Here is a 26,696-nt window from a genome sequence, read left to right as displayed (position 1 = left end):
TGCTATAATTAAGATCAGAAGTGCCTCTAAAAGACCAGATGGCAAAAGGGAAGTTATACAAAAAAAGTCACAGGTGGGGAATTGGGAGGGGGTATTATACCTAAGGTGCAGGAAGTGATTTTCTATTTTTTCCCCTTTCTTTTTAGGGCCACACCTGCAGTTTATGGAAGCCCAGGCTAGGGGGTCGAATCGGAGCTGCTGGCCTACACCACAGCCACAGTAACGTGGCATCCAAGCCATGTCTGTGACCTAGACCACAACTCACAACTTAGCCCATTGAGCGAGGCCAGGGAGCAAACCCACATCCTCAGGGATACTAGTTGGAGCCCGTAACCCACTGAGCCACAACGGGAACTCAACAAATGTTTTTAACTCCTACGCCTGGAGGAGAATGGCAGCCACCCTGCAGAGAGGATGGGTGGGCCCAAGGCAGGCAGCATCATGCATCTGCGGAGGAGGCAAAGGCCCACGACTGAGATGCACAGGTCTGCACTGCAGGGGGGCTTGAGGAGCTTTGGGTCTGGGCTGACCTCACCCAGCCACTCAGGTCAGGAGTTTTTTGGGGATAAAGAGTTCCTTGGGAATAACGCCTACCTAGCAAAGCCATCAGGGCAGGGGCTACACTGATGCCTGGAGGTCCCCAGAGTCTTCCTCCATTTTTTACGCCTCTGCAAACAATGGCATCTCCACGCCCTCAATGGCTTCAGTGTGAGCCCCTCCCCTCCACAATGGCCCCATTCAATCCCCCACCAAGAGCGACTGCCCCAAGTTTAACGGCCTGTGTTAGGAGAGCACTGGAAACAAAAGGAGGTGTTTCCAGGTTCAGTGAACACTTTGCGTCCATTCATTGGAGAAGGAACAAAAGCATCCCCCCATTTCCCTGGGGCAGGCCAGAGGCCGGACTCGGCCATCCTCACCAAAATGCACCCTTTTTCTGCTGGGGGTAGGGACCACACTGTGTTTCAGGATCATTGTGCAGACAAGGTTCCAGATTATTTCTACCTTCCACGAAAGGCATTTACATAAAAATGGGATTCTTTTGTCCCCTAAGAAGAGCCAAGAGGAAACTAGAGGGTGGGGTGGAGGTGGGGGACCCAAAGGGCAAAAGGAGAAAAAGGATCCCAAATAAAGACCCAGAAGGTCAGTAGACAGACCTTAAATTATACTTCGGAATCTTTATGAGGAAAATAGCCCGCCTTTTTCTTCGCTTTAAATGTTTTATTAGAGTTTACTGCTATTTTTATTAAGGAACCTAGCAGTTACTTGGTATCACTGCTTAGATCACCAAGTAGCACTGCTGGCAACACTTGACCCACACGGGCTGTTTAAGAAACACCATTTCATGTAGCCCCAGAGTGTTATTTCCCTAATTCCAAATGATACACACACCCCTTGATGAAATGATCACGGATTTCTACAGAAATAGTGGGGATCAGTCAACAGCCCCTGATTTTACTAGTTGATCGCAAGACAATTTTTTTTCCCCCTGTTTTGTTGGGGGGCGGGGGGGGGGGGTACTGGTTTGCAGAGTCTACACAGAGTGCTAATATTCAAAATAGCACGAACCTCCCTCCCTCCTCAGAGAGAAACCCACCCACCTCTTTGCCCAGCCAAGTCAGATTAGTCATACCAAACACAGCCCATTCCCAATCAACTCCTCGCGCTTTGGCAGGTCCAGCCCAGCTGACGTTCGGCCCTGTTTAACATTACATAATGTGAGCTTCATTCCCATGACGGGCGGCAAGTCAAAACAAACGTGCTGAACTTGACCCAGAGCACCAGCCTGTTTCTCAGTTACAGGACATGGGCCTTGCAAGGGGGCACAACAGAGCTTTCAGCAAATTTTAAAAATCCCTGGCGAACTCTTGAATCCCTTCTTCTTGTGGTCAACTCCATTGGGACCGCCTTGCTTACAAGGACTGGCAATCCCCAACCTGGACACTTTCCAAGGTTTATCACATAGTGTTGGTGTCAAACCTGCTTTCAAAGCATCGTTTTCACACATTTCTATGATCCGGTTTTACACACAAGCCCAGAAGGCAACCCTGTAAAAGGATTCCCAAATACCAGTCCTCTGGGAAAGAAGGCGGTCGGGTTACTTAAGAGGATAAAATTCCCTGCCAAAGACGAGTTCATTCAAAACGCATGTATGAACGGTAAGATCTGATTGTCTACGTATTGCTAAAGCACACTCATTGCTGGAAAAGCCCCTAAGACTGTGTATGAGTCCCAGCTTTCTTCTTCCTAGTTACCCCCCAGCAGACGAGTCTCTGAGAGCAACGTCATCACCATCATGAGCCTCCTGATCATCGCCACCCAGGGCACCCCAGAAAATCACGACCTCTCCGGTGGAAAACAATCAAATTCACGCTGGACACACTGAGCTTCACCCACTAACCCAGAAAGCACGTAACATTAATGGCACTTAACGTGAACGGTTCACAAAGATCAAACCCCAGCTGGAATCACAGGTGGCAGATGGAACGAGAAAAGCCAGGAGGTCTAGAGTCTAGTCTTGACTTGACCGCCATCTCCTTGGCTTTACAACTGTCACCTCCTCCCCAGGCCTCCGTTTCCCCAGGTTCACAGAGAAGACTGGATAACAGGCAGCTCTGAACACCACCCCCGTGGTTCTGGTCGCCAGCCTCTGCCCCATGCCCCTGTAGCCGGGCCCTGGGGCCTGGCCGGCCTGGTTCCTGCCCCCCCCACCCCCCTGGTTCCCTGGCTCCCGGGCCTCCCCTTCCTGCCCTGCCTCTACCTACCCATCCCACACATTTCACTCTGGTTGGGAATAGTTGCTCAAGGAATTGTTTGCATTAATACTTACAGGTCCATTTCTCTGACCTGAGTTATTTTATTTGTCTTACAACAGAAGCCCAGGCCCATCTGCACGATGACCTTACCAACAGCCTACCACCTGTTAGGTAACATTCAATTTATTACTATCTCCTTACCTGCGAGACCATCCCAGTCAATCTCCCTAGGTAACAACCCCCCCCATTTTCAAATCCTAGAGACCACATATTTTCTTAATATGTCAGGATCCTAAGGAAAACACTGTTTATCAGAGCACTGAGGGCTGCCTGTCCTATACTAAACAGCTCCAGCTTATGGTTCTTTTAAAATAATTTCTCCTTCTAAACTTTAAGAGGCTGGAATTGCCAGAGCCTCTGGTCTGCCTGGAGCCTGAATGGGATGTGCCTGGCAGCCAGGTGTGTACCTTAGATCTCTGCGATTGGAACAGAGACAAAGACTTGAGGTCAAACAAGGAAGAATGTAAATGTGGTGGGAAATTCCTGGCGACTGGACAATGGATCTGGGGAGGTGGGAACCAAAAGGAGGCTGGTCAGCAGGAGGAAATGAGGGGACAAGAAGCAGAGAAATGGGTCTGGTTGTATCCAGGCTGCGGTCAGAAGCCCCCACACTGTGAAAGCTGACTTGTCCACAAAACACCCTCTTCAACGTGACCTTCCATGGAGGCCTCACCACCAGGACCATTCCCACCACAACGGAGGGTCCCACTGCGGAGGGAGTTCTGAGTTCTCCAGGAGCTCAGGGGCAGCTTCCACTGCTGATGCCTCAGCAAGGAGCAGGCCTCGGGGTGGACAGGACACTGTGGAGCAGAAGGTCCCAGAGACTGGAATCATTGCTTCCAGCTAGAAGGGACAATTCTTGAAGGCAAGGTCTCCATCCATCTCACTCACGCCCTAATGCCCAGCACCAGCATGGCACCTGACCAGGCAGGGCTTAGGAATGCTGTGCCAAACGAACTCAAGCTGGCCCAAGGCTGGTGTTCTTGTCCTGTCACCCTGGATGGTAAGGAGACCCATTCTGCAAGCTTTCTCATAATTTGACTCCAGAAGCATGACAGGAAGATAACATACCTGTCCCACAAAGTCAAGCGAATGGCCTCTGGGACAGCCGCCAGTCAGAAGTCTGACGTCTGAAAGATTCACCTGCACCCTGGCTTCATTCCGTTAACTTCTAGACGCCCTTTAATCCTAAGCTAAGCTTGTAAGTCAAGCTAGTAAGATGACTCTGTCTTGGGAGTTCCCATTGTGGGTCAGTGGGTTACAAACCCAACTAGTATCTATGAGGATGAGGGTTTGATCTCTGGCCTCGCTCAGTGGGTTAAGGAGTCAGCGTTGCCGTGGGCTATGGTGTAGGTCACAGATGTGGCTCAGATCCCATGTGGTGTAGTCCGGCAGCTGCAGCTCTGATTTGACCCCTAGCCTGGGAACCTCCATATGCCACAGGTGCAGCCCTAAAACAAACAAACAAACAAACAAACAAAAAACCCTAGATGATACTGTCTTACCTACCTTAGAACCTGGCCTCCAAACCAAGCCTCCCAACAGCCAGAAGCATCAAATACTCCTTCCTGGAGTGTCACCCAGCATTACAAAAGATGAGGGAGGATCTGGCTTTATAAACACCCGGGAGTAGATTCATAATGCTGAGACATTCAAGATCAAGTTGAACGGGTAGCTTACCATGCATTCTTTAGGTCATCTCCAAGTCCATGAGGACACTGTACATTTGTCCTAAAATTACAGGGTATGGGACACAATACTGCAGTGGCACCAGAACGATGACTCTGACTACACTGCCCTGCAAGGGAGAAAGAAGAGCCTGGGAGGCTATAGCGTCAAGGGGTAGCATCTTACGTCTAAGCCTTTTTGCCCAGTGCTTCTCTGCACCCCTCCAGATGACATCCATTAAATTCAGGCACTGCGCCACAAGGGATCTTGGCCTCTGGCTATGAGAAGAACAGCATCAAAAACTTGCTTGCCAACAACCCATAAATTTAAACAAGTCGGGATGGCAAGAGGAGGCTGCCTGGGAACGAACACAGAAGTGAAGTCAAAAGCAATGTGGGTTAAAACGGGACACAGAGACGGCCCTCTGGCAGGAGGCTCCTTCTGTTACCAAGGCAAATCCTTTGAGCACCCACAAGGATTAGGAAATCATCTCTTCACCCACATGACGACTCAGAATGACAAGGAAGGTTCTGATGGGGCAAGAGGGGTAAAGGAGCGCCAGTGGAGAGCACGTCTGACTTGGCCACGGGTATCAGCCCAGACCCTGGCCCACCTCCCTGCTCAGGAGGGGAAGGGAGTGAGGGGAACAAGCTATGGGCAAGGGCACCAATCTTACTGGTACAAAGGCAGAGGCATAGCTTGGATAATTAGAGCACAGTCCCAAGAAACCGGGAGTCGCAGGACACTGATTCAGTGCCCCTGATGTGGAGAAAGGCCTGGCTTACTCCTGCCTTAATGATTAGGTCCACACCACGGAAACAAGCCTGCGCTAGGCCTTCCTCTTCTTCCTCCCCACTCAGCCCACCATCGTGGGTCGTGGAATGGAGCAGAAAGGACCACACACCCTGTAAGTATATGCTTCACACTCTCAGGCCTCACACCCACTCGCACAAAAGACATACTATTAATAAGTTCAAAAAAATGTAGGTCTCCTCCCAGAGCCATCTTGTGAGTAATCCCCCCATGGCCACCCCCCCCCCATCATTGGCAACCACCGCTAATGTTATACGATTCTGAACACAGACAAAGGGGGAGGTGAAAAGCGAGGAATCCCTGGCGTTCACACATCTAAAGCTCACCCTCCAAACCGGACTCCCCTCTTGAAAGCCTGTTTTCATCATTCTACCAAATGGACTCTGTGTTGTTGTTTTTTGTTTTTTTTTCCTTTAATTTGTAGGATCCAAGCAATTTTTTACTGTGGGTGGTAATGAGAGTCTAACTGTTTCTAATTATTTAAAAAACAAAACCACACGCACGAAACAAAACGAGTCAAAAATCTAGGCTGCCAACTGCCAAGAGAGTCAGAAGCCACAACTTCCAGTAATAAAGATTCTTCTCCCCAACGATCCTAAACCAGCATTATCTGGAGAGCATCTGTGGATCTGCTCACTGGTCCCCATTCATGACTACGGCGAGCTGGCACCATGCACGTGTGATGGATGGAACAGAGTACAATGGGGAGGTGAGCACACCCTGGCTTTAGACCCAGCCCTCAAATCCCAGCCCTACCAATTACTCTCAGTGCAACCCAGGGACAGTATATATGTATATACATAGGTAAGACAGTTCTTACCTATTGCGAGGATGAAATAAGCTAACATAGGAAAACCACTTAAACTAGAGCTGGTTCAAAGAAAAGCACTCAATAAATGTTACTACTAGCTTACTTACATAAAAAAGTGGAACAATATTCCTTTTTCCTCTCGTGGAGTAGCCACAAGAGTAAAACAAGAACACTTATGAAAAAATGAATTCAATGGCTGAGCAACAGCAGATTTTAATAAATGCTGCCTAATATTAATATATCAAGCCACAACCCCAGCAGACATGGGGTTCGACCTTCTTTCCCCTCAAATCAAAGAAATGGATTTAAAAATACTTCCTGAGGGGTTCCTACTGTGGCTCAGCATGTTGAGAACCCGACTAGTATCCATGTGGAGACAGGTTCAATCCCTGGCCTCTCCTGGTGGGTTAAGGATCCACTGTTGCAGCTGCAAGCATAGGTCACAACTGTGACTCAGATCTGATCCCTGGCCTGGGAACTCCATATGCTGCAGGGCAGCCAAAAAAGAAAAAAAGATAAAGGGGAAAAAAAAAACCCCAAAACTACTGAGAATTAACAAGTAAGACCTAGTGTTGACAGAAGCCCATGTCCATACACCACCTTCACTCACAGAAATCCCACAATAAACGGAGGTACAAAAATATCCCGGGTTCACAGATGGTCTAGAAAGGTTTCCACACACGATACACCTGGTCACTCAGCTGCCCAGTAGCCAAGCCAGGGTTTGAATTCCTGCTCTTCATCATTCCACCAAGCAGATTCTGCAATCATCACAACCCAAGTGCCAAAATGCATTCTCCCTTCTTCTGAGACAAGACAGCTCATGCCAAAGAGGCTCGCAAGAATTATGGCTTTACCATTACATCTGAAAGAGGGAATCACAGAAAGACCCTTTCTATGGAGAGAAAATCCACTGCAAAGTCCCAAAGGAGGAGCTTAACATCACAGAAAGAGGCAGGCACTGCTGTGGGCTACTTGGATCTCCAGGTCGATGACGCAGCCCTGGTCCATTCCACGTGAAAAAGAATCCGGCACGATCCCGTACCCTCCAACCTTCACATTGTGCTCCACGTGTTAACCGTGCCCAGAGGGTGGCATTAAGTTGAACTGCAGACAGTCGTTTCTCTTAATGGAATTCTAAGCCCATCAATTTTCAGCTGGAAGGATGAGAGACTCTTTCGCTGTGTTTTTCTAAAGCAAATATTTAGTGCTTTCATCTTTTAGTGCCCTAACATGCAATCTGTCACCCAAATAAAACAAGAAGGAATAAAAAAAAAAAAACCCTCTCATGTGGGTGTTACTAGAAAAGATAAGTCTGACACTGATCAGATAACTGGCAAGCACTTGTGGAGGGGGGATGATCATGCTACACACTCTTCTAGAAGCATATTCCAGAGTTAAGGCGCCCAGGCCCCACGGTCTGCACATGCTCCGCTTGTGAAAATAAAGCCAGCCCTGGCTTTCCACAGTACCCCTATCATTTCAATCAAGATGCAGAAAAGCAACTTGTTTCTGAGCTGTTTTGTTCCTCTTGTTTCGCCCAGGCATCCAGGCTTGTGCTACTTTGTTTAAGGTGTCTTTTTTTTTTTTTTTTTTTAATGAAAACCATTCTTCTTCCACCTGGAGGACATTCCTCTACAGAACCCTGCTGCCAGACAGGGAGTTTCTTATCAGCAAAACTCACTTCTCACAGCTAAATCACGGGTGTGCCAACTCTACCACACGCCGAGAAGTGCCTTCTGCCTGGCAAAGGGAGAGACAGGGAGACAGGAAAGTTAGGTGACTGTTGAAGAAGGCAGTTAGAATACTTTCTCCTGATAAAGTGATTTTTGATGCCAGAAAGCCAGAAGGAAAGCTGCACCTGTGTTTCTGGATGTTAACCCCCCTTCCCACCCCTACAATTTCTGCTTTCTGCTCTGGGTCACTGTTCCCAACTTCTCAACTGGCTGCGGTGGCGAGTCTCCAAGTAATTACAAAGGCAGGAATCAGATTACACCAAAATCTACATGTGCAAGATCACTGCCACCTTCCCCAGCAAAATCCACCCCAGAGACATCATCAACTGTTCCGTCAAGTGTGACATTCAAAGCAGGGGACCTTTGGGGCCACCTCTCCTCATTTCACAAGAGGAGGATGAGCAATCACGGAGGACCCGCACCACACAAATGTCCCTGCCTTTCACTTCTTCCCTGAGAAAGCACAGCCCTGAACCACAGGGTAGCCCTGGCCGTCCCATGATTGGACCAGCTTGTTCCAGAACCTGGGTGGGGATGCTGGGGGAAGCATCTTAGTTCCTAGTCTCACCTAAGCAATGGGACAAAGGAGGACCATCCATAAGAACCACGTTGGGTCGACAAACCTACAGGTGATGCCCCATCTTCATTTTACACATTATGCCCAAACCCCAACCATCTGTCCTGACATCTGGAAGAGAATTACACAGATAATTCAAAGCAGAACACTCCAGAAGTCGTTTCCTTTCACAATGCCGCCTGTCTGGTTAGCAACAATACTTCCCTAGCTAATTATATTTTCCTTTGGTCACTGTCAGAATTAGCTTGAGTTCTCCTTAAATCCACAAAGTGGCCCAAAGCATCCCAGGTGTGCAGGGAAGAACAGTCAGTACCAAAAAAAAAAAAAAAAAATAGAAAATCCAACCCACATTTGTCAGTAACTAACAGACTGACAAGCAAAGTATTCTGGTTACATTTCTTGCTGGAGAAGGAATAGAGCAGAGACATATATCAACGACAAAATTAGCCTCTGAATGAAAGAGATGAATCTAGTCAGTCCTACCTCTCAAAAGGTATAAATGATAAAAAAATAAACCCCATATGCTTTGCAGCCATAAAAGCCTAGCCTGAGAGTGACGGAGCTGTTCTGTATCCTAACTGTGGTGGTGATAATACAACTTTATGCTAAAATTCACAGAACTGTAGAACAAAAGAAAAGGCCAATGTTGTTATTTATTTTATTATTATTACTAGTAGGAAGAGGAGGCTTTTTAGGGCCACACCCACCGCAAATGAAAGTTCCCAGGCTAGGGGTCGAATTAGAGCTGTAGCCACCAGCCTGTGCCACAGCCACAGCAACGCCAGAACCGAGCCACATCTGTGGCCTACAGAGCAGCTCATGGCAACACCAGATCCTTAACCCACTGAGCGAGGCCAGGGATCGAACCCGCAACCTCATCATTCCTAGTCGGGTTCGTTTCCACTGAGCCACGACGGGAACTCCCTTTTGTATATTTCAAAGTATAATTTTTTAAAAATGCCACATCTCAAAATAAGCCTGTTCCCCGGACCTAAAATCAGGGACACAGAAGTATATGCAGTCAGTGCAAAGCCGAAAAATAGAGGGTTACAGGAGCAACTGCAAAACTGCAGGGAGGAAAACCTGCACAGGAACTGATTGGAGTGTGCTTTGTGGTCCCCAGCAGGACAGGGGAAGGGGAGGCCAATGTCCGATGCGCTGGAGAAGCAAGCTCGGCCCTCCATCAGGAGAGCTATGTGTTCGTGCCCAGACACAGCAGTCCCTGCCCCACCAGACACACAGGAAGGGGCACAGCAACACCCCTCCTTCCCTTCAGGAAGTGCCTGGATTTCTGAAGCCAGCAAGACAATCGTGGACAACCTTCCCCTCCTGCTCACCTCCGCCCATCTTTCTCTTGCCTTCTTTTCAAAGGAGCAAGAGGAAAGAAACCGGTCCAAGAGATGGAGCAGGGGTCGGGACCTCCTTCCAGATGCCTGTGAGCTGCAACTCCTTTCCGAGGGAGGGGCTTTTCCTTTCCGGGGACGAGAGGACCTCGCACCTGTCATGCTGGCTCCTGGTGAACCACCAGGCCTGCCAGCCACCCAGCGGGCAGGAGCCAGGCTGGGTGATTGAGTGCTTCCATGCTCCCTCTGACCCCAACCCTGGAGATCACGCTCAACCCAACCTCATCACCTGCCAGCTCCGTTTTCCTAAGCAGCAGGAGGCCTCCACCAGGGTGCAGGGCAGCAAAGGGGGGGGCCCAGGCAGAGCTGGGCAGACAGAGTGATGGGGGGGGGGTTGGGAAATAAATGAGCAGGGCGTCCACATGTCCCTTGGTCACCCCAGTGCCTCCCCACCTCCCTCAACTCTCACTTCTTCTTTGGTGTCTTGGGTTCCTTCCTCGTCCCTCCCCCCTTCCCTTGTCGGAAGGAACTGGCTTTTCCAAAACAGAAACTTTCACTCTGAGCACAAACAGGCCTGTTATTTAGACCTTTCCAGAGAAAAATGCAGCTGAGCCATGAACACGCCCTGGGTAGCGCGGCCCCAGAGATGGGCGATCACACAGACAAGCGCGTGCACGCACCCGTGTGCACACACACCCAGAGGGTTACTGACAAACGCTACAAAAAAATAAACTCCCTGGCTGTACAAAGGCCACCTCCTTCCTCATTTTCAGCTCAAGGAAAGAGGCCAGCTGGGAACCGGGTCAGGACAGCCCAAGGAAAGCGTGGTCAAAACTTGAACCTGGCCTCACCAGGGCAGAGAAGTCCACTTCTACGGCCTCGCTCCCCAAACCACACCAAACGCCTTTTTTTTTCCTTTTTTTTTTTTTTTTAAACTTGAAAACAGGCTTGAAATGAACTTTCAGAGAAAGTGGCAGAGGAAGCTGGGAAAGTGTGGAATAAAGGATAAAAGACGACATAGTTCCTGGAATCATCTCTTGCTAAACTAGCAGGAGCTGATGCAATAAAGACCTTTCGAACCAAGCGCAGACGGGCCTAACGGAGAAGGAGAAAAACGGAGATGCTGCACTTGGCTTACCTGACGGTAGTGGCCCTTAACGAGAATGAGGAAATGAAGTTCCAGAGTCTGGGCCGAAAGGTGGTTCCTCTCTATTCCCAAATTCCAAGCATCTACCTCACTGATCTCATTAATTAAAGGAGCCGAGAATAGGAAAGTACTCGGAGAAACAGAGACATCACGACACCGAGACAGACAGGCTTGACAGATGATGTCAAAAGCCTTAGTAAAAAGCACCCACTCCCTCTCTTCAAATACTGACCACGTCTTATGATTTGAGGGGCCCTGTGAGGTATAAAAAGTCTTAAGGTTAATTTAAACTCTCCCTTGACACAGTGTAGCCCATTAAAAACTGATCTGTCACCTCACAGAATTACAAGAGGGGAGGGTCCAAAACAATAAACTGTGTGGATGACAAGATGTCACGCATGGCAGGCCCAAGTCTTCTCTACTAATGACCTTTGTCACACGAAATGCCAAGAAGGCGTGTGACTCACAAAGGATGGGGAAAAGGGAGGCAGCCACAGAGATAAGAGCCGTGATCCAGCCTGGGGCATCTGAGCGGGTGTCCGACGGCCCCAGAGCCTGGACACAGGACAGGAACACCCCCCACCATCCTTGGGGGACATCCATGCACCCTGCCTGGGCTTCCTAGCCTGTGTACCAGCCTCCCGGGGTGGAGGAAAGTGGGAAGAAGTGGAAAGAACAGTATCCACAGCCCTGAGGCCAAGGAACGGCCTCTCCGTCCAGAGAGCCTGTGTCCCTGGTGGGGAAGGCTGTGCATGAGGTGTCCTGGCCATACCAATCCTACAGGGGTCTCTGCCGAGCAGTGGGGGAAGCCAGACCACATTCACCATGCACTGGGAACGTGGCTTCTCTGAAGCATCAGAGACGCCAAGTTAGGCACCGTGGTAGCCACCTATACGACTGGAGCTGTTCGTTGGCAGGGGAAATTCATTTACCCTAGAAGAATTCAGTGGAGAGGCTTTGCAAATACAGCAAGGAGAAATAAGACACTAACATGGGTGGTCCCACCCGGCATTCCACCCTGAGAATGAATTCGGGGAGGGGGCTGCCCTTGCTGGGGCGCATGCACAGAAGGGTCGAGGGCTGTGCACGCTAAGCCGGGGATCCTATACGTCATGGGGGTGTTACAGAACAGCCAAAGGCATTCTGTCTGTTCTTCTCCACTCACACCCGCTCCCCCCTGAGATGCAACCAGACCGTAATAGCGGAACTTTAGAAAGGGTGTTTGCACTGGAGCAATGGTTAAGTATACTGAGGGACACCCACTTCTGGAAAGGGCAACCGCTGGAAGGCTTACTAAGAATCTTCACGGCACACGCAGGAAGGTACTTTCTTATTCCCAGAGATGTGAAAGAGAAAGTAATTACATATACAACATGAGCCCACCTATGGTTTTTGAAACACATCCTTTAAAAGACTTGAAGGAAGCAGGTCGAAACACTTCCTCCAAGGGATATTTTTACTGTTTTCTCACCCTGCTTTTTCTGCAAAATCAGGAGTGAGTGGGTTAATTAAACATTTTCGCTTAACAGAATGCTTGGTAATCCAAAGTTATAATGCAGAGACTTACAAAGCAGATACCTCCCCCTTTGAATGTACTTCGTTGTGTAAACCCAGATTTTCCATACATAATGTATTGAAAAACACAATACTAAGGAAATGAAGCAATATCTATATTTGTTTCAATGACTAATAAGCAAAAAATAAAACCTTGGTGGTGATGCCATGCTTTTTAGAAATCAGACATATAATAAGCCACAGATTTATAGGATGTGGTCTAATAAGCCTAAGAAAAGTTTCGTTTCCTCTCACCAAAATGGTTAACTCCCTGTCTATGTGACTAGCTTTGCAAAGTTAGCAGAAGTCTCTTTTTTCCTTAAATGCATTAAGAAGTTAATAAGCAAGTACCAGTGATAATGTGCCCCCTCCTGAATTCACACACACACACACACACACACACACACACACACACACACACACACACACACATTCTTTCTCTCTCTCTCACACACACACACACACACATCCCTAAAAGCGAAATAAAATTAGGCTGAAAACCGGCGAAAAGATAGGTCAACCAGAACATCAGAAGGGTCAGAGGGCACCGTTTTGCTAACCCCCAGCCGGTGATCAGGAGAAGTTCGCAGAAGTCTGTCAAGAGGAAGGAAGCAAGGAATAAGGGAAGGATTAGAACAAAGAACTTTTTAGAAGTTTGTTTGCAAGCATTTCCGCGAAAACGGTATTGACTAAGCAATTACAGGAAAAAACACTTTCTTTCTTATCTGAATGCATTTATGCCAAGGGTCACACCCTATTATTGTCACTATTAAACATGGTAATGGCCCCAATGTAATAACTTTGTGTGGCGAGCTCTAAAATGCATATGAATAGCTAACTAGAAAGAAGTGACTCATGCCTGCCCAGGTGCATATCGACTTTCTTAGTCATATTTACTCAACGGGCCAACCAACCTTAATTCCCTCAAGGAGAGGGCTAAAGGGGTAGAATTGAGCTGAGTTGCAAGGGAAGAGAGAGCAGGGACAGTGAAGGTTCACTATGGATGGAGTAGAAAATATCCCGGATGTGATGCTTATAAAGCCAAAACTGGACTTTGGATGTCCTGAATCAGACATGCCCTCCTGGCTCTGAGACGGCTGGGTATTGAACAGGATCCATCCCACTCTCCTTGAGCAAGTGGAGGATGGCTGGTGGGGAAGCCTTCAAACCACGGGCTACTGCCATGGTCTTTCATTAACAGCAGCTGTAGAGCTCCGTCCCTTTGCTGTGTGATCTTAAACAAGTTGCTTAACCTCTCTGTGGCTCATCTGCAAAATGGCAATAATCACGGCACCTTCTTCTTATGGTTGTTGTCAGGTTTTGAACAATTAATATACACAAATCGCTTATAGAACTATGCCTGGACTGTAGGAAGCACTGTGTTAAAAGTCTCTTTGATTAGTATTTCAAGGGATCCCGGGAGATGCCCAGAGAAGCAGGCTGGGCAGGGATTCTCCTACCGGCCCCTTTTGACAGACGCAGGGATTGCATCACAGAGGGATGAAGCACCTTGCCAGCAGAGGTGAGAACCACTGGACTCAAACCTAGTTCTGACTCCAGTCGCGTGTGGTTCCCCTATGCTACCCAGAGCCACCTCGAGGCCCCCCAGGCTGCGCGAAGAAAGCATGCAGCGTGGCCGACCTACTGCAGCAGTGGCTGGCCCGTCACATGGACACTCTATCAGTGCGCGCTTCCTGCCCAGTGCCTGGGTCAGACCCAGCACGCCAGCTCCTCTGGCTAAGCCCCTACTTTATATGCCTCAATTCAACGGATGCCCCAGCAGCCCATGTGCGATTCCCGGTCACCATGGGGAAACTGCGGCACGGAGCAGCTGGGCAGCTCCCCCAAGGTCACAGAGCACGAGTGGTGTCTTTGGGTTTGGTCTGTTCACAAATTTAGGGATTTAGACCCAATCCTGGAAGCCGGGCGTCCTGGCACTTCCCCAAGAGATGCTTCCCTGTGCTGAGGGCAAAGCCGAGAAACCCGCGCAGTCACTGGCGCCGGGGATCTCATCGGCGCCTGTGGATCTCGAGTTATAAGGAAGAAACCCAGTCTTTCTGTTTCATTTTCCTCAGCTCAAAATGGGTGCCTGGTTCTCCTTTATCTATCTCGTAACTCCGACCAAAGATTAATGAGTTACCATTTGCCAGGTCCTGGTGGAGGAAGAGCTATGTTCGGTATGGCCTTATCACCCGCAGTCCCAATGAACAGAGATGTTTATGAAAAGCTAGAGCAAGGAGGGGTTGCTGAGAAAAAGCTTCCATCCATGGGCCCCGGGCTACTGTGCAGAAGGGAGCCTCCCCGCTCTGCTAGACCCAGGCCGGTTAAAGACATGGGCCTTACATATTACGCCAGCCCCAGGGAACCCAGGCACAGGCCTCGTGAGGGTGGGGACCAAAAGACCTAGAAACAGCCTCAGCTCTGTTCACATCTGGCCAGAGGGGCACAGTGAGATGGGAAGATTTCCACGAGACACACACATGAAGTCACTGACCAGAATTAAGACACATTATGATGTACAAAAGCCACCAAGTGAAAAGAGAAATACAAAACTCTGCAGGGTATAGTTCTAATTTTATGAAACATTTTTAAACTTGAGACACATGAATGACAAGAAAGAAATGCATCCAAATATTATTAAGAGATTAGAGACAGGTAAAAAAGAATGTGGGTGTTTGCGTTTCCTTCTACATGTTTTTCTGTGTCTCGAGTTCTCTTACGCGGCTATTTACTACTTTTTAAATTAGAAGAAGCTTTTATAGATGATTTCACCTGCCTTTTCTCCCTCCACAGGCAAGACGCATGCACATGTTACATGAGGCTGTAGGCCTCTGCTGTTTTCTGCCCCTGTAGCCCTGACACACAGCCCAGCACCTGGCACATAGTAGGTATACCAAAAAAAAAAAAAAAGGTTTTTCGGAGACAGAGGATTTATGAAGTGGCTCTTAAATATTCACTTCTCTTTAAAAAAAAAAAAAATGGAAAAGCTAGCATTCATACTCAGTCATGTGCTGTTTAAGTCTAAAGAGTTACTTCACCACTTCCTATCTGCATTGACTTTTGCTTTTCTGAAGATGAAAGCATGTTCGGGATGGTCTTTATTCTTCGGGACGACCGATTGGAAGAGAACTGTCACTGCCAAGCACGCAGCCGTGTGAGGTATTGACATCGTACTGAATTATTTAAAGGAAATTAACAATGCTTCCTGTCCTTGGAGAGTGACATCTGTGAGAAAAGCCATTGGCGGCTGCCTGGCGAAGGTATCCTGGCAGAAGCGCCAGCTTTGCCCAGCACCTTCAGTCCTGGGAAAAAGCCCTCTAAGTTCTTCTAAAGAAGGAGTAACAAAGGCAAAGTTCAGGTGATAACTTCTCATCCACTGGAAGCTATGAAGAACCCCAGGAAATTATTTCCTGGGGGTCAAGTTTAAGGGGCGAAAGTGTTGCTCATCATTCTCACAGAAGCCCCGGGCGACAATGGACCGTGTGGCTTTGACTGGGAGGCCGGCGCCTTGGGTTCACGGGGGGCACCACCCTCCACCCTCTCCTCGTAAACTGGCATTTTTATGGCCGTGATAAACCGATCCGTGGTCAGTACACCCAGACATCAGGGCACCCGATGTGACAGTGACCTGACGGGGACTGGGGACCGCAGCGGGTGGGCCCTGCCCGAGCGGGATGTAAACTTTGGATGGGCGGTTTCAGTTCAGAGCTCACTCATCCCACACCGTCGTTCTGCTCCGAGACCTACCTCCAAACACCAGGGCTCCCCAACCTTTTGTAAGGAGTGGCTCCTTTTCATGTCCCTGAAGACTTGAGTGCTGACAGTGAAGTCTGAGGGGGGGTAGAAGTGCTGACAGTCATGTCCCTGAGTGCAGCAAGGGAGGGGGCACTGCTGCCAGGAAGAAAGGGGAACAGAGTGAGGCTCGGGAAGGAGGGGGCGCAGTCAGCGAGGCGGCACTCGCGGCCCCCAGCCTGACCTCCGGCCCTGACCCCCGCTTCTCAACAAACCCCAAGCGGGGAGGCTCGTGGTTCCCAGCACAAACCCGGAACACGTCCACCTCCCTGCCGGCCAGCTCAGGGGGGCCCCCCAGGGACCCCTTCCACACAGCCCCCTCTGGGCTACCTTTCCAAAGCATCCCTTCCCGGGTGCCCACCCTGCCCATCTCTCCCCCAACGGACACGCCACTCCTTCCTCCCGGAAGCCCGCTGGCTAGCATTTTCTCTCTCTCTCTCAACTTACCTTCCACTGAATCTTCTATTAGTTTAAACCATGTGACATTGCCGCTCTTTCTAGCCTACAAAAATGTAATTGCAGAGGGTTTCATGCAATTCTAGGACGAGGTGGGAATCTGTCTTAATACTGGTCCCTCTGCCAGGCTGCAAGCGTTTTAAGAGAAGCGACCACACTAATATCTCTGAACCCTTCGAAAGATAGGGCAACACACAGCCTGCACGCTCAGGAAACACGTGCTGTGCCGAACTTCAGCCCAGCTGGAGCCCTACCATGAACGCTGCCTCGGTTCACTGCCTGCCTGCTCTATTTGGGGTTCTGGACAGGAACGTGTGTGTCACCTGGCTAGTCCTCACAACCACCCTGTGAGGTAGGTATTGCCGTGCCCATTTTACAGAGGAGGAAACTGACTCAGAGACGTTAAGGAGCATGCCCAAGGTCACACAGCTAGTAAATGGCAGAAGGGGATCTGCACCAGATCTTAGTCAACGCGTGTGCTGCTGTGCAGAGGCATTCGCCTGTCCAGATGTTGGCTGTTGCTCTGCAAATGGAGTAGAGAATTTAGGGGTGTAAAGAGCGACCTGGGGTCCAAGAAGGGCTGTTTTAGAACAAACAGGGAACTATCATTCCACACGTCATTAAAGAAAGAAAAGATCGATGCCTGCTGTGTTTCATGGTAAAGGATTTATCTTCTCTACTCTGGTTTTTGAAAAGTTTCATGTGAAGGAACATCCCATGAACAATGTTTTCACCCTTCTTAATCCTAAATAACAGGAGATTGAGCACAATATCCAGTATTTTATGTTCTAATAGTCACCAAATGGCAGAATGAGCGTAAGTGGATACCAAAGTCTCTGGGAGTTAGAAAATCAATGGAAATAACGGACAAATCTATAAAACAGTAGTCACATTTCTAGAATGATTTACATGCTTCCCATATAACCTGGTCCTCCCATGGTGGGGAGGGGGAGTTGTCTGGATTAAAAGCAGCCATAAGTCGTGAGAACACCCAAAATGAGAGGGGGCCGTATCGCCTGCAAACTGGTCCTACTCTAGGGCCCCCGCTGGCTGCAGCTGTCCCCATGTCTGGACTTGGAAAGCCATCACTGCCAAAGCCCTTAAGTTTGCTCCCCAGAAGGGTAGCCCGAGCCCCAGAGGAAGCACTGGGTGCCCTCTCTGGGGTCTCTGGTCTCCATCCAGGAAGCAGAGGCTCCCCACTCTGCCCTTCTCCTCGGTGTAAACAGGAACGTGAGTCATTGGGCAAGCATGAGTCCATTTTCAAGATTAGCCCAGCTTTACAACCGAGGTCACCCAATTCTGTCTTTTCACAGCAGTGACTCATCTGATTGCCTCCCACCAAAGGTGACATGGTTTAGCCCTCCAACTCACTGTCCCTGGAAAGACCCCAGCAATATGGGGGTTCAATCCTTGTCTGCAGGCTTTGTTTTCTCACACGATGCTGGGAGCAAAGAGACAAGGGTCCCCAGGGAAGGAGCCCCAGAAGTTTGGAGAAGCGATGTGTCTAAGGTGACCGCATGTTATCTTTATTATCTTCCCATGGCCTTTCCTTAGGGCTTGTGCTCCCAGAGACTGGCACATAGGACATGTTATGCCCATGGACATACACGGACACACACACACGCACACCCTGCTCCATACAGGCTCTAGACACTCTTCCATTCCTGGGAACCTCAGCGCTAAATGTGCAGATCATTTTTCCCAATCTTGCAGGACCACCCACCAGCTTTGAAATTAGTGAGATTAATCTTACCCCTATCCTTTTTTTTTTTTCCTTCCTTTTCTGGCCACCCCCACTGCATATGGAAGTTCCCAAGCCAGGGGTGGAATCTAAGCTGCAGTGGCAGCCTGCACCGCAGCTGCAGCAATCCTTAACCCACTGTGCCCGGGCAGGAATTGAACCCACACCACCAGAGACAACACCAGATCCTCAACCCACTGCATCACAGTGGCAACTTCCTTCACCCCCAGCTTATCATGTGTCTCTACCTTGCTTTGCTCTTTAATTTCCTTAATTATTTATCCCCAATCTTTTTACATAAGATGAAGTCTTATAAGCCACTTTATTATTTTTTTCTTTTTATAGCTATATTTGTGATATATGGAAGTTCCAGGCTAGGGGTCAAATCAGAGCTGCAGCTGCCAGCCTACACCACAGCCATAGCAACACCAGATCTGAGTGGCATCTGTGACCTACACCACTGTTTGTGGCAACGCCAGATCCTTAACCCACTGAGCGAGGCCAGGGATTGAACCCGCATCCTCACAGACACTATGTCGGGTTCTTAACCTCCTGAGCCACAGTGGGAATTCCATTATAAGCTGCTTTAAATGTGAGGGATATAAGATGTCTTACAAATAGATCTGAATCATTTCATGCCATGAGAGAACTCTAGCTGAGTCTCCCCCTAACAAATATAAATTCTCCAGTGGATCCTAAAGATCAGGAAACATGTTTGCTGAGTGTTCTGCTCAGCATTCATTTGTGCCTTTTCTGGTAACAGTACTCTGAATTACTTAGAAGGTACCACCCCAATTCTCAAGATATATAGTTTAGGTAGAGTGGACCCCACCCCCAGCTCCAGGGATGGGCACGTCTATTCAGTCCAGGTGCACTCGGCACATTACATCCTCTCACCACAGCCACCAAGTCAGAAATGTGGGGGAAGATAAGGTCTCTCTGGACTTGAACCTGCCTCATGCAGTGAGGTTGACCTGGAGGAAAGCAGAGCCAAGAGGTGGACGGAAATGGATCCTGATATATACACGGGGCCCTGGATCCAGCCATGCCTGATGCATGCCACCTGTACACTTTTTGGTTAAGGGTCAATAAACTCATTTTGCTCAGGCCAGTTTGGGCTGGGTTTAAGGAGAGAGAAGGGCATCCTGACCGGAGCAGTCTAGTCAACTTAGTCAGAGTGACCTCAATAATCATCCATCCACAAACCAAGCAATAATGTGGAAAAAACTGGAGACACTCCAGGAAAAGTAAATGAAGTTCTTGTGAGTTTCATACTCCTGGCATGGTGAGGGGATTGTCACAAGGTAATATATTGAAGTAGGTGTCCAGTACTTTTTGAAGTAAGAATGAATGTGGCTTGTGGCCAGTCTCTGGAACGGGGGGAGGGGGACCTTGAGAAACTACACACCTGCTGGAACTGCCAACTCGGCTTTTCTATGCTAGCGCCTCCAAAGCCACCTGCTACACTGACCAACTTTATGATTTGGCTTCCAGAAAGCAGTGGCCATGAATACTTAACAGTGTTCAATCTGCCTTCCAGCCCTCTCTGGAAGCGCTATCTATTTGTGACAGGATCTCAAGAGGTGCGTTTCTCCTGGGAAAGGTGAAGTTGAGGCTGTGGCATGTCAAGACAGAACGTGGGGACAGAGCGGGTGGCAGGTTTCATTTTCACTGATGACTTGGCACCCAAGGACATGGTATGTTGACCAGTCCAGGACATGGCCACATGGAGCAGAATCCAGATTTACCACTAAAAAGTTGGAGCAATATTTGTATATTCTACTATTTTGTTTCTTTATGAGCTTCCAGCTACCTTCAACAGGTGGCTGGGCAATATTCAAATGTTAATGCAACAGAATGGAAACCAATGAGCCAGAAAGTACAAATTGCTCTGCCAGGAAAAATAAACACAAAAGAAAAGAGTATAAAAAGAAGGAGCTGAAAAGCATTTAAAAACCCCAAACCCTAAAAATACCAAAGCCTCCAGAAATAAACATTTTGTAGGAAATGTGTTATTCTGACCAAATTTGGCCAACAGCTATAGGCTGCTGTTGGGAGAATTCTGAACCCACTTTTTAGGCAGGAAGAAAAAGGCCAAAAAAGCTTTAAATTTTGTTTGGGGTGGCCCTTAAGTTAATGTGTCAACTTGACTGGGCCATAGGGTACCCAGAAACTTGTCAAATATTATTCTGAGTGTGTCTATGATTCTGGATGAGTTAAAATTGGTAGAATGAGGAGTTCTCGACGTGGCGCAGCAGAAATGGATCCAGCTAGGAACCATGAGGTTATGGGTTGGATCCCTGGCCCTGCTCAGTGGGTTAATGATCCGGCATTGCCATGAGCCATGGTGTCGATTGCAGACGTGGCTTGGATCTGATGTTCCTGTGGCTGTGGCGTAGGCCAGCAGCTGTAGCTCCAATTGGACTCCTAGCCTGGGAATCTCCATATGCTGCTGGAGTGGCCCTAAAAAGCAAAAAAAAAAAAAAGGTAGAATGAATAAAACTGATACCCTCCCTAATGTGGGTGGGCCTTATTCAATCAGTTGAAGGTGTGAATTGAGGGAAAGGCTGATCCTCCCCCAAATAAGGGGGAATTCCTCCTGCCTGAATGCTTTCCAGCTGCAACATGTTCGGGTTCCACCGCCCCTCATCAGACCTGAATTAAAACATCAGCTCCTTCTAGGTCTCAAGCCTGCCAGCCTTTCGACCAGAACTTCCCTATCAGCTATTCTCAAGCCTCCAGATTTGGACTGGAACTACATCAGAAACTCTCCTGGGTCTCCAACTTGCCAACTACAGATCTGCTTGGGGACTTGCTTGGCCTTCACAACTGCATGAGCCAATTCCTTACAATAAATCTCTTTGCATACATACCTACTTACCTATCTAGCTAGCTACCTACCTATCTCCTATTGGCTCTGTTTTTCTGGAGATTCCTGTCTAACAGATCTGGGTCATGTTTTTTACAGATTTTCTCCCCCAAGCAAGAAGAAAAGGATTATTTGTGGGTCTTGCAAAGAAATCAGAATTGCGAATTGGAATCGGTCTTAAAAATCATGTAATCAAATTCTTTATGGTAAAAAAAAAAAAAAAAAAAAAAAACCTAAGTCCAAGGTTGAAAGGACCTACCCAGGACTGAGCAGCTAGAAAAGAACAAACCAAAACCCAGATTTTAAAAACCAGGAGATCAGGGTTCTATGCATAACACAGAAGAGTTTTTATTTTGAAACTGCAGCATCTTCGGAGGAATAAGAAATCCACTTAAGAGAAGGATACAGACAACAGCCATTCACTAAAGAAGCAAACTAATAAAATGACAACTTTTTAAAAAGTTGGTTAAGAGGGCAAAACTTCTCTTATCTATCATTCACTCACATAGACATGCACACAAGTGCACAAACAAGGACACCTACGACGAATAAGCAACAGCAACTGTGCATCTATCCAAGCAACCGACCAACCAGAGTCCACATACACAACCACGGAAAGAGAGCTCAGAGCTTCCCAGACCATGCAGATCTAGCTTTGAGTTCCATCAGTAACCATCACCCCTAAAGGTGAGATAACTTTGGTGGGACTAAGTACATTTGTAAGATCTTACCGAACAACACAGATGCAAAAAAACAAACTGGGAGTTCCCGTCATGGTGCAGTGGAAACGAATCCGACTAGGAACCATGAGGTTGAGGGTTCCATCCCTGGCCTCACTCAGTGGATTAAGGATCCGGCGTTGCTGTGAGCTGTGGTGTAGGTTGCAGACACGGCTCAGATCTGGCGTTGCTGTGGCTCTGGTGTAGCTCCGATTCGACTCCTAGCCTGGGAACCTCCATATACTGAGGGTGCGGTCCTAGAAAAGACAAAAAGACAAAAAATAAATAAACAAACTGCCATCAGGGCTCTAGACAAGCTACCATTTTCGTTATTAAAGGTGAGCCCAGTTTTTCCCCAAAGAGGATTCCATCACAGACGTGGTACCTGGTAAATGTATGCAACCTTATTGTTCGTGATTATTTTTCCAAAACGTGTGTGAGTGACCAGGTGTGAGAGTCTGTGTGTGTGCACACTGCACACCTATGTGCCTGCAGAGGTGGGCGGGTATCCCCCAGTATGGAAGACAAGGGCTGCAGTCGTGAATGGCCAGTGTCCAGCTGCTGTGCGGCAACTCCCTCTTCCTCAGTGTCACTGGGCCACCCTGCTCGGAGCTGGCACCAGGTGAAACGTAATCACCATCCCTAGACTCAAGGGACATAGAAGCGAAGTCTGCCTTGGCCCCTGAGGACCTCATCTTGGTGAGAAAGAGACCAGGATCCAAACAGAAGGCAAAACAGAACGAACACAAAGGGAGCCCAAGTTAAGCTCATTTACAAAGCACAGTTCACCTCTTCAACCCAGGCAGAGACAGGTGTGGGGCCTCACTGCCACTGCCACTCGCTACTAACTAGCTGTGTGTCTTGTACTTCTGGGGTGCAGTTTATCAGGTCGAGTGAGGTGCCGGCTGCAACATAAGGGCTTAGAAGAGCCCTGGCCCACCTCCAACAGGCTCCAATTCTGCAGGGCTCACTGAACACAGAAGATGGGGAACTGCAGGGCCTCCAACAGCTCTAAGGACGAAATCCAGTGGGCCTGGATGTGGGGATGTGGCCGTTATATAATAAGAGGCAATATTTACTGCAGAAAGTTACACTCAGGCTTTCTTTTCCAGACAAGAGAGCCACATGACCAAGGAAAAATATTTTAGGAATAAGGTGTAATGAATGGGAATTTGTAGCATCCTTTCAAAGGTGCTTATTGGTTAAAAGAAAAATTTGCCAACTTGCTTTGCTTGCTGGGAGAAAAAAAAATATTTCTCATTTTCAAATATTAAGGCCTGGAAATAAAACATACTTTGTATAAACAATGAAGGAAGTGTGTACAACAGATTTTTAAAAGTTTGGGATAAAGTTGGAAAAAAAAGTTACTTGAGTAATTTTGAATAAAGGAGATGCTTTTGTTATTTAGCTGGTATCCATGATAAATTAGCCCTTTAGGCAAAGTCAAGGCTTTCTGGAATGAGAGCTGACAATGTGAAATGGCTAACCTTAACATTGGGAAATTAGGCAAGGCAGGCGAAAAAAAAAAAAAAGAATGAAGGTCTAACAGACATTGCTGGAATGGGAAATGAAGGCCTCTCCATGGCCAAGCTAATTCCTTGGACAACCAACACACTAGCAGAGCACAAGTGTATCTTTCCCATCTGTTTCCTCAGACAGTGATGAGGTTCCATAGAAAAGTGATGCTTCTCCTCACAACCTCCCTCTCCGTGAGTTGCATGTGGAACTGAGAGGTGAACAGTGTCATCTCTCCAGACAAGCGCCAGGCCGGCAAGCTCATGAAAACCCATGCCTATCAGTTACTTGAGAGAACAGGCGTTGATTCACACGTGCGGGTATATACACACCACTGAGGAAGCATGGAGGCAGAAGCTCAGAAGGAAAGGCTGCAGAAAGCTGCGCGGATCCAGCTAATAAATAAATGCACCCCTCGCACTGTTAACAAGATTTTTGCTAGAGGGCAGTTCCGTCTCCCAGGAGAGCCTCTGAGAAGGGGTGGGGGGTCGATATTAGGCCACTGGGGACCAAGACCAGCACTGCGCAGAATCGAGGGGCCAAGAGCAAAGAGAGTCTGACTGGGATTGTGCACTTTGTAATCCTCTCTTTAAAAACCAACACACTGGGAGTTCCTGTTGTGGCTCAATGAAAATGAACCTGACTAGTATCCATGAGGAAGTGGGTTCGATCCCTGGCTCCGCTCCGTGAGTTAGGGATCCGGCGTTGCTGTGAGCTGTGGTTAGATCACAGATGAGGCTCAGATCTGGCACTGCTGTGGCTGTGGTGTAGACCTGCAGCTGCAGCTCTGATTTGACCTCTAGCCTGGAAACCTCCATGTGCCTCGAGAACGGCCCTAAAAAACTGAAAAAAAAAATAAAAACCAACACATCTACAGAGAGACAAAGAAAAGCACCCCAAAATGGGGCTGAGAGGTAGTAAAGACAATACAGGGGCTGGGTGTTCCAGGGGATCTAGTTATCACCCAGGAAATTTAGAGTGATTTGCTCCAAAAAGGAAAGCAGCACCCTCGTCCCGTATCAATGGGGACCGAATGTTTTACAATGCAAATAACAGGCTTCTGGAACAACCCTGGAATTTCTCCTGGAAATGTTTTTATAATTCACAACTTGTTAGCCACAGGAGCCCCAATTAAACGTCTTCTCGTCTCATTTCTAGTAACCAATTATTAGCATTAGATAATAACATACTATTTTCTGCTAATATGTTTCCTGACAACATCAAACTCCAGAGGGTCTTCATGGTGCAATAACTGAGTAACTGTGCAAATGAGGGCTAATTTACGAGAAAATGTTATTTAAACCTTCTCGGTGTTTATGAAAACAAACCCTTTTGGTTGAAATGCACTATGCGAATTGCATAAAGACTTACTAAACTGAAATAATCTGAAAAGAGTTCGCCAGAAACATTAAGAAACGAGGAAATCACACGGCAAGGATATACGGATATAAATATTCAAAACACAATGGACTCCCACAGGCAGGACTAACCCTGACACCATCTCGTTCAGAGCAGGAAGATACAGGAGAATTGCGGGAAAGTCTCAAGCAGCTTCAGTCACTAACATCCCTGGTTCCACATGACACATGCCCTCCTGTGTCATCCCCGGAAAGATTTACGCTGTTGTCAAGTGACTAACTTGTCATTGGGCAGGTGCCTGGGACAACCCTGATGGGTCCTGCCTGCACTAGGGTGACGAATTCTCTCCGTACTATGGTATTTGGGATTTCTCAGCTTGAAAGGGGAAGTTGGAGTCATAGAATCAGGGATAAGGGGTCTGAGATAAATTATCGCAGCCACTCAAGTCATTGGCTATCCTTCTACCCTGAGTATTTATCTCTTTATTAGTAAAAATCAAGTAAAGAGAAACTTGAGAAGAAAAAAGGAAAATGCTAAATCGGGTCTGTGTGTAAAAGGTAACAGAGATATAGTACACCCATGAACTGCAGCGATCAATCCCATACTGTTCCCGTTTCTTCTCGCCACTAAATGGACAGGTCCTCCACCAAAGTGGAGCCAAACCCAGAATAACTACTCACATACCTTCACTGAAACAGTTCTCAGAGAACGCCTAGTCTTTTGTTTGTTTGTTTGTTTGTTTGTTTGTTTTTGCTTTTTTGTTTTTGCTCTATAGGGCTACACCCACGTCATATGGAAGTTCCCAGGCTAGGGGTCGAAAGGGAGCTGCAGCCACTGGCCTACATCACAGCCACAGCAGTGTGGGATCCGAGCCACACGGGCAACCTATACCACAGCTCACGGCAACGCTGGATCCTTAACCCACTGAGCAGGGCCAGGGATCGAACCCACGTCCTCATGGATCCTAGTCAGGTTCGTTACCACTGAGCCATGTGCAGCCAATAAGGGGGGGAAAAAATGCATGTTTTCCCTGTAAAGGTTGTCCCCAAGCACTTAAGGGACCTGGACACCAAAACGAGTCCGGGACAGGAACGATCAGAACTGATTACAAAGCGGCTGATCCAGGCTGGGTCCACCCTGAATGGAGAAATTCGGCCTTTAGCCACATCAAATCAACCACAGAGCACACAGGAGCCAGGGCAGCAAATCCCCACAAGGTGAATTAATTGTCCTATCTCCAGAAGGTAAACATACCTGCGCTTCTTAATATGTACAACAGGTACAACCAACAACCAAAGCAGTAATAAACAAGCAAACCAAATATAAAACAAAAGGACTCCTCAGGCTGGAAATAACCTCTTCTGAGCACAATCTTTTCTGGACGCCATTTGACTGATTACCACCTGAGGAGAAAATAAAGAAACAGAAGATAGCACCTATCGGGGATGTTTGAGTCACTGGAGATAACGTCTTAATCCTTAGTCAACCTACAGAAAAGCTTCCTTGCAATAGTTACTACTTTCAAAGGTTAAAAGCCTTCAGGGCGTCCGGGAGACCACAGACTCTGAAGTCAGCTGTATCCGCTGTTTGGTTCCAAGTAGAATTGAGATAAGTGCTTCTTCAAATATGCAGACCACTCATAGACATGGAAATCCTCACCTCACAACAGTATTTATCATAAGACCATTTCCTTCCAATAAAAGGAAAGGGATAATTTTGAAAATTAAAACAAATATGGTCAAGTTTAGTATTTTCAAAATTCTGGTTTACCCACAACTGATGA

General features: G+C 47.9%; 1 protein-coding gene across 38 annotated transcripts in view; it reads right to left on the bottom strand.

Moving 5' to 3' along the window:
• The window catches only part of TCF7L2 (transcription factor 7 like 2), a 203,315-nt gene that overhangs the window by 57,587 nt on the left and 119,032 nt on the right, over positions 1–26,696 (bottom strand). For 13 of the 38 annotated variants that reach the window (XM_047761333.1, XM_047761338.1, XM_047761335.1 and 10 more), the window contains one exon: positions 16,210–16,353. The exons of 22 other annotated variants lie outside the window; for them this stretch is intronic. In XM_047761333.1, the coding sequence (XP_047617289.1) occupies positions 16,210–16,353 (144 nt within the window). The remainder of the gene's footprint in view (positions 1–16,209; positions 16,354–26,696) is intronic. 3 more of the 38 variants (XM_047761337.1, XM_047761311.1, XM_047761340.1) reach the window with 1 other exon arrangement.

Source organism: Phacochoerus africanus, chromosome 15 (assembly GCF_016906955.1).
Source record: "Phacochoerus africanus isolate WHEZ1 chromosome 15, ROS_Pafr_v1, whole genome shotgun sequence".
NCBI classification, from domain to species: Eukaryota; Metazoa; Chordata; class Mammalia; order Artiodactyla; family Suidae; genus Phacochoerus; species Phacochoerus africanus.
Note: the sequence above shows the minus strand (reverse complement) of the source record. Positions and strands in the feature narration are given on the sequence as shown.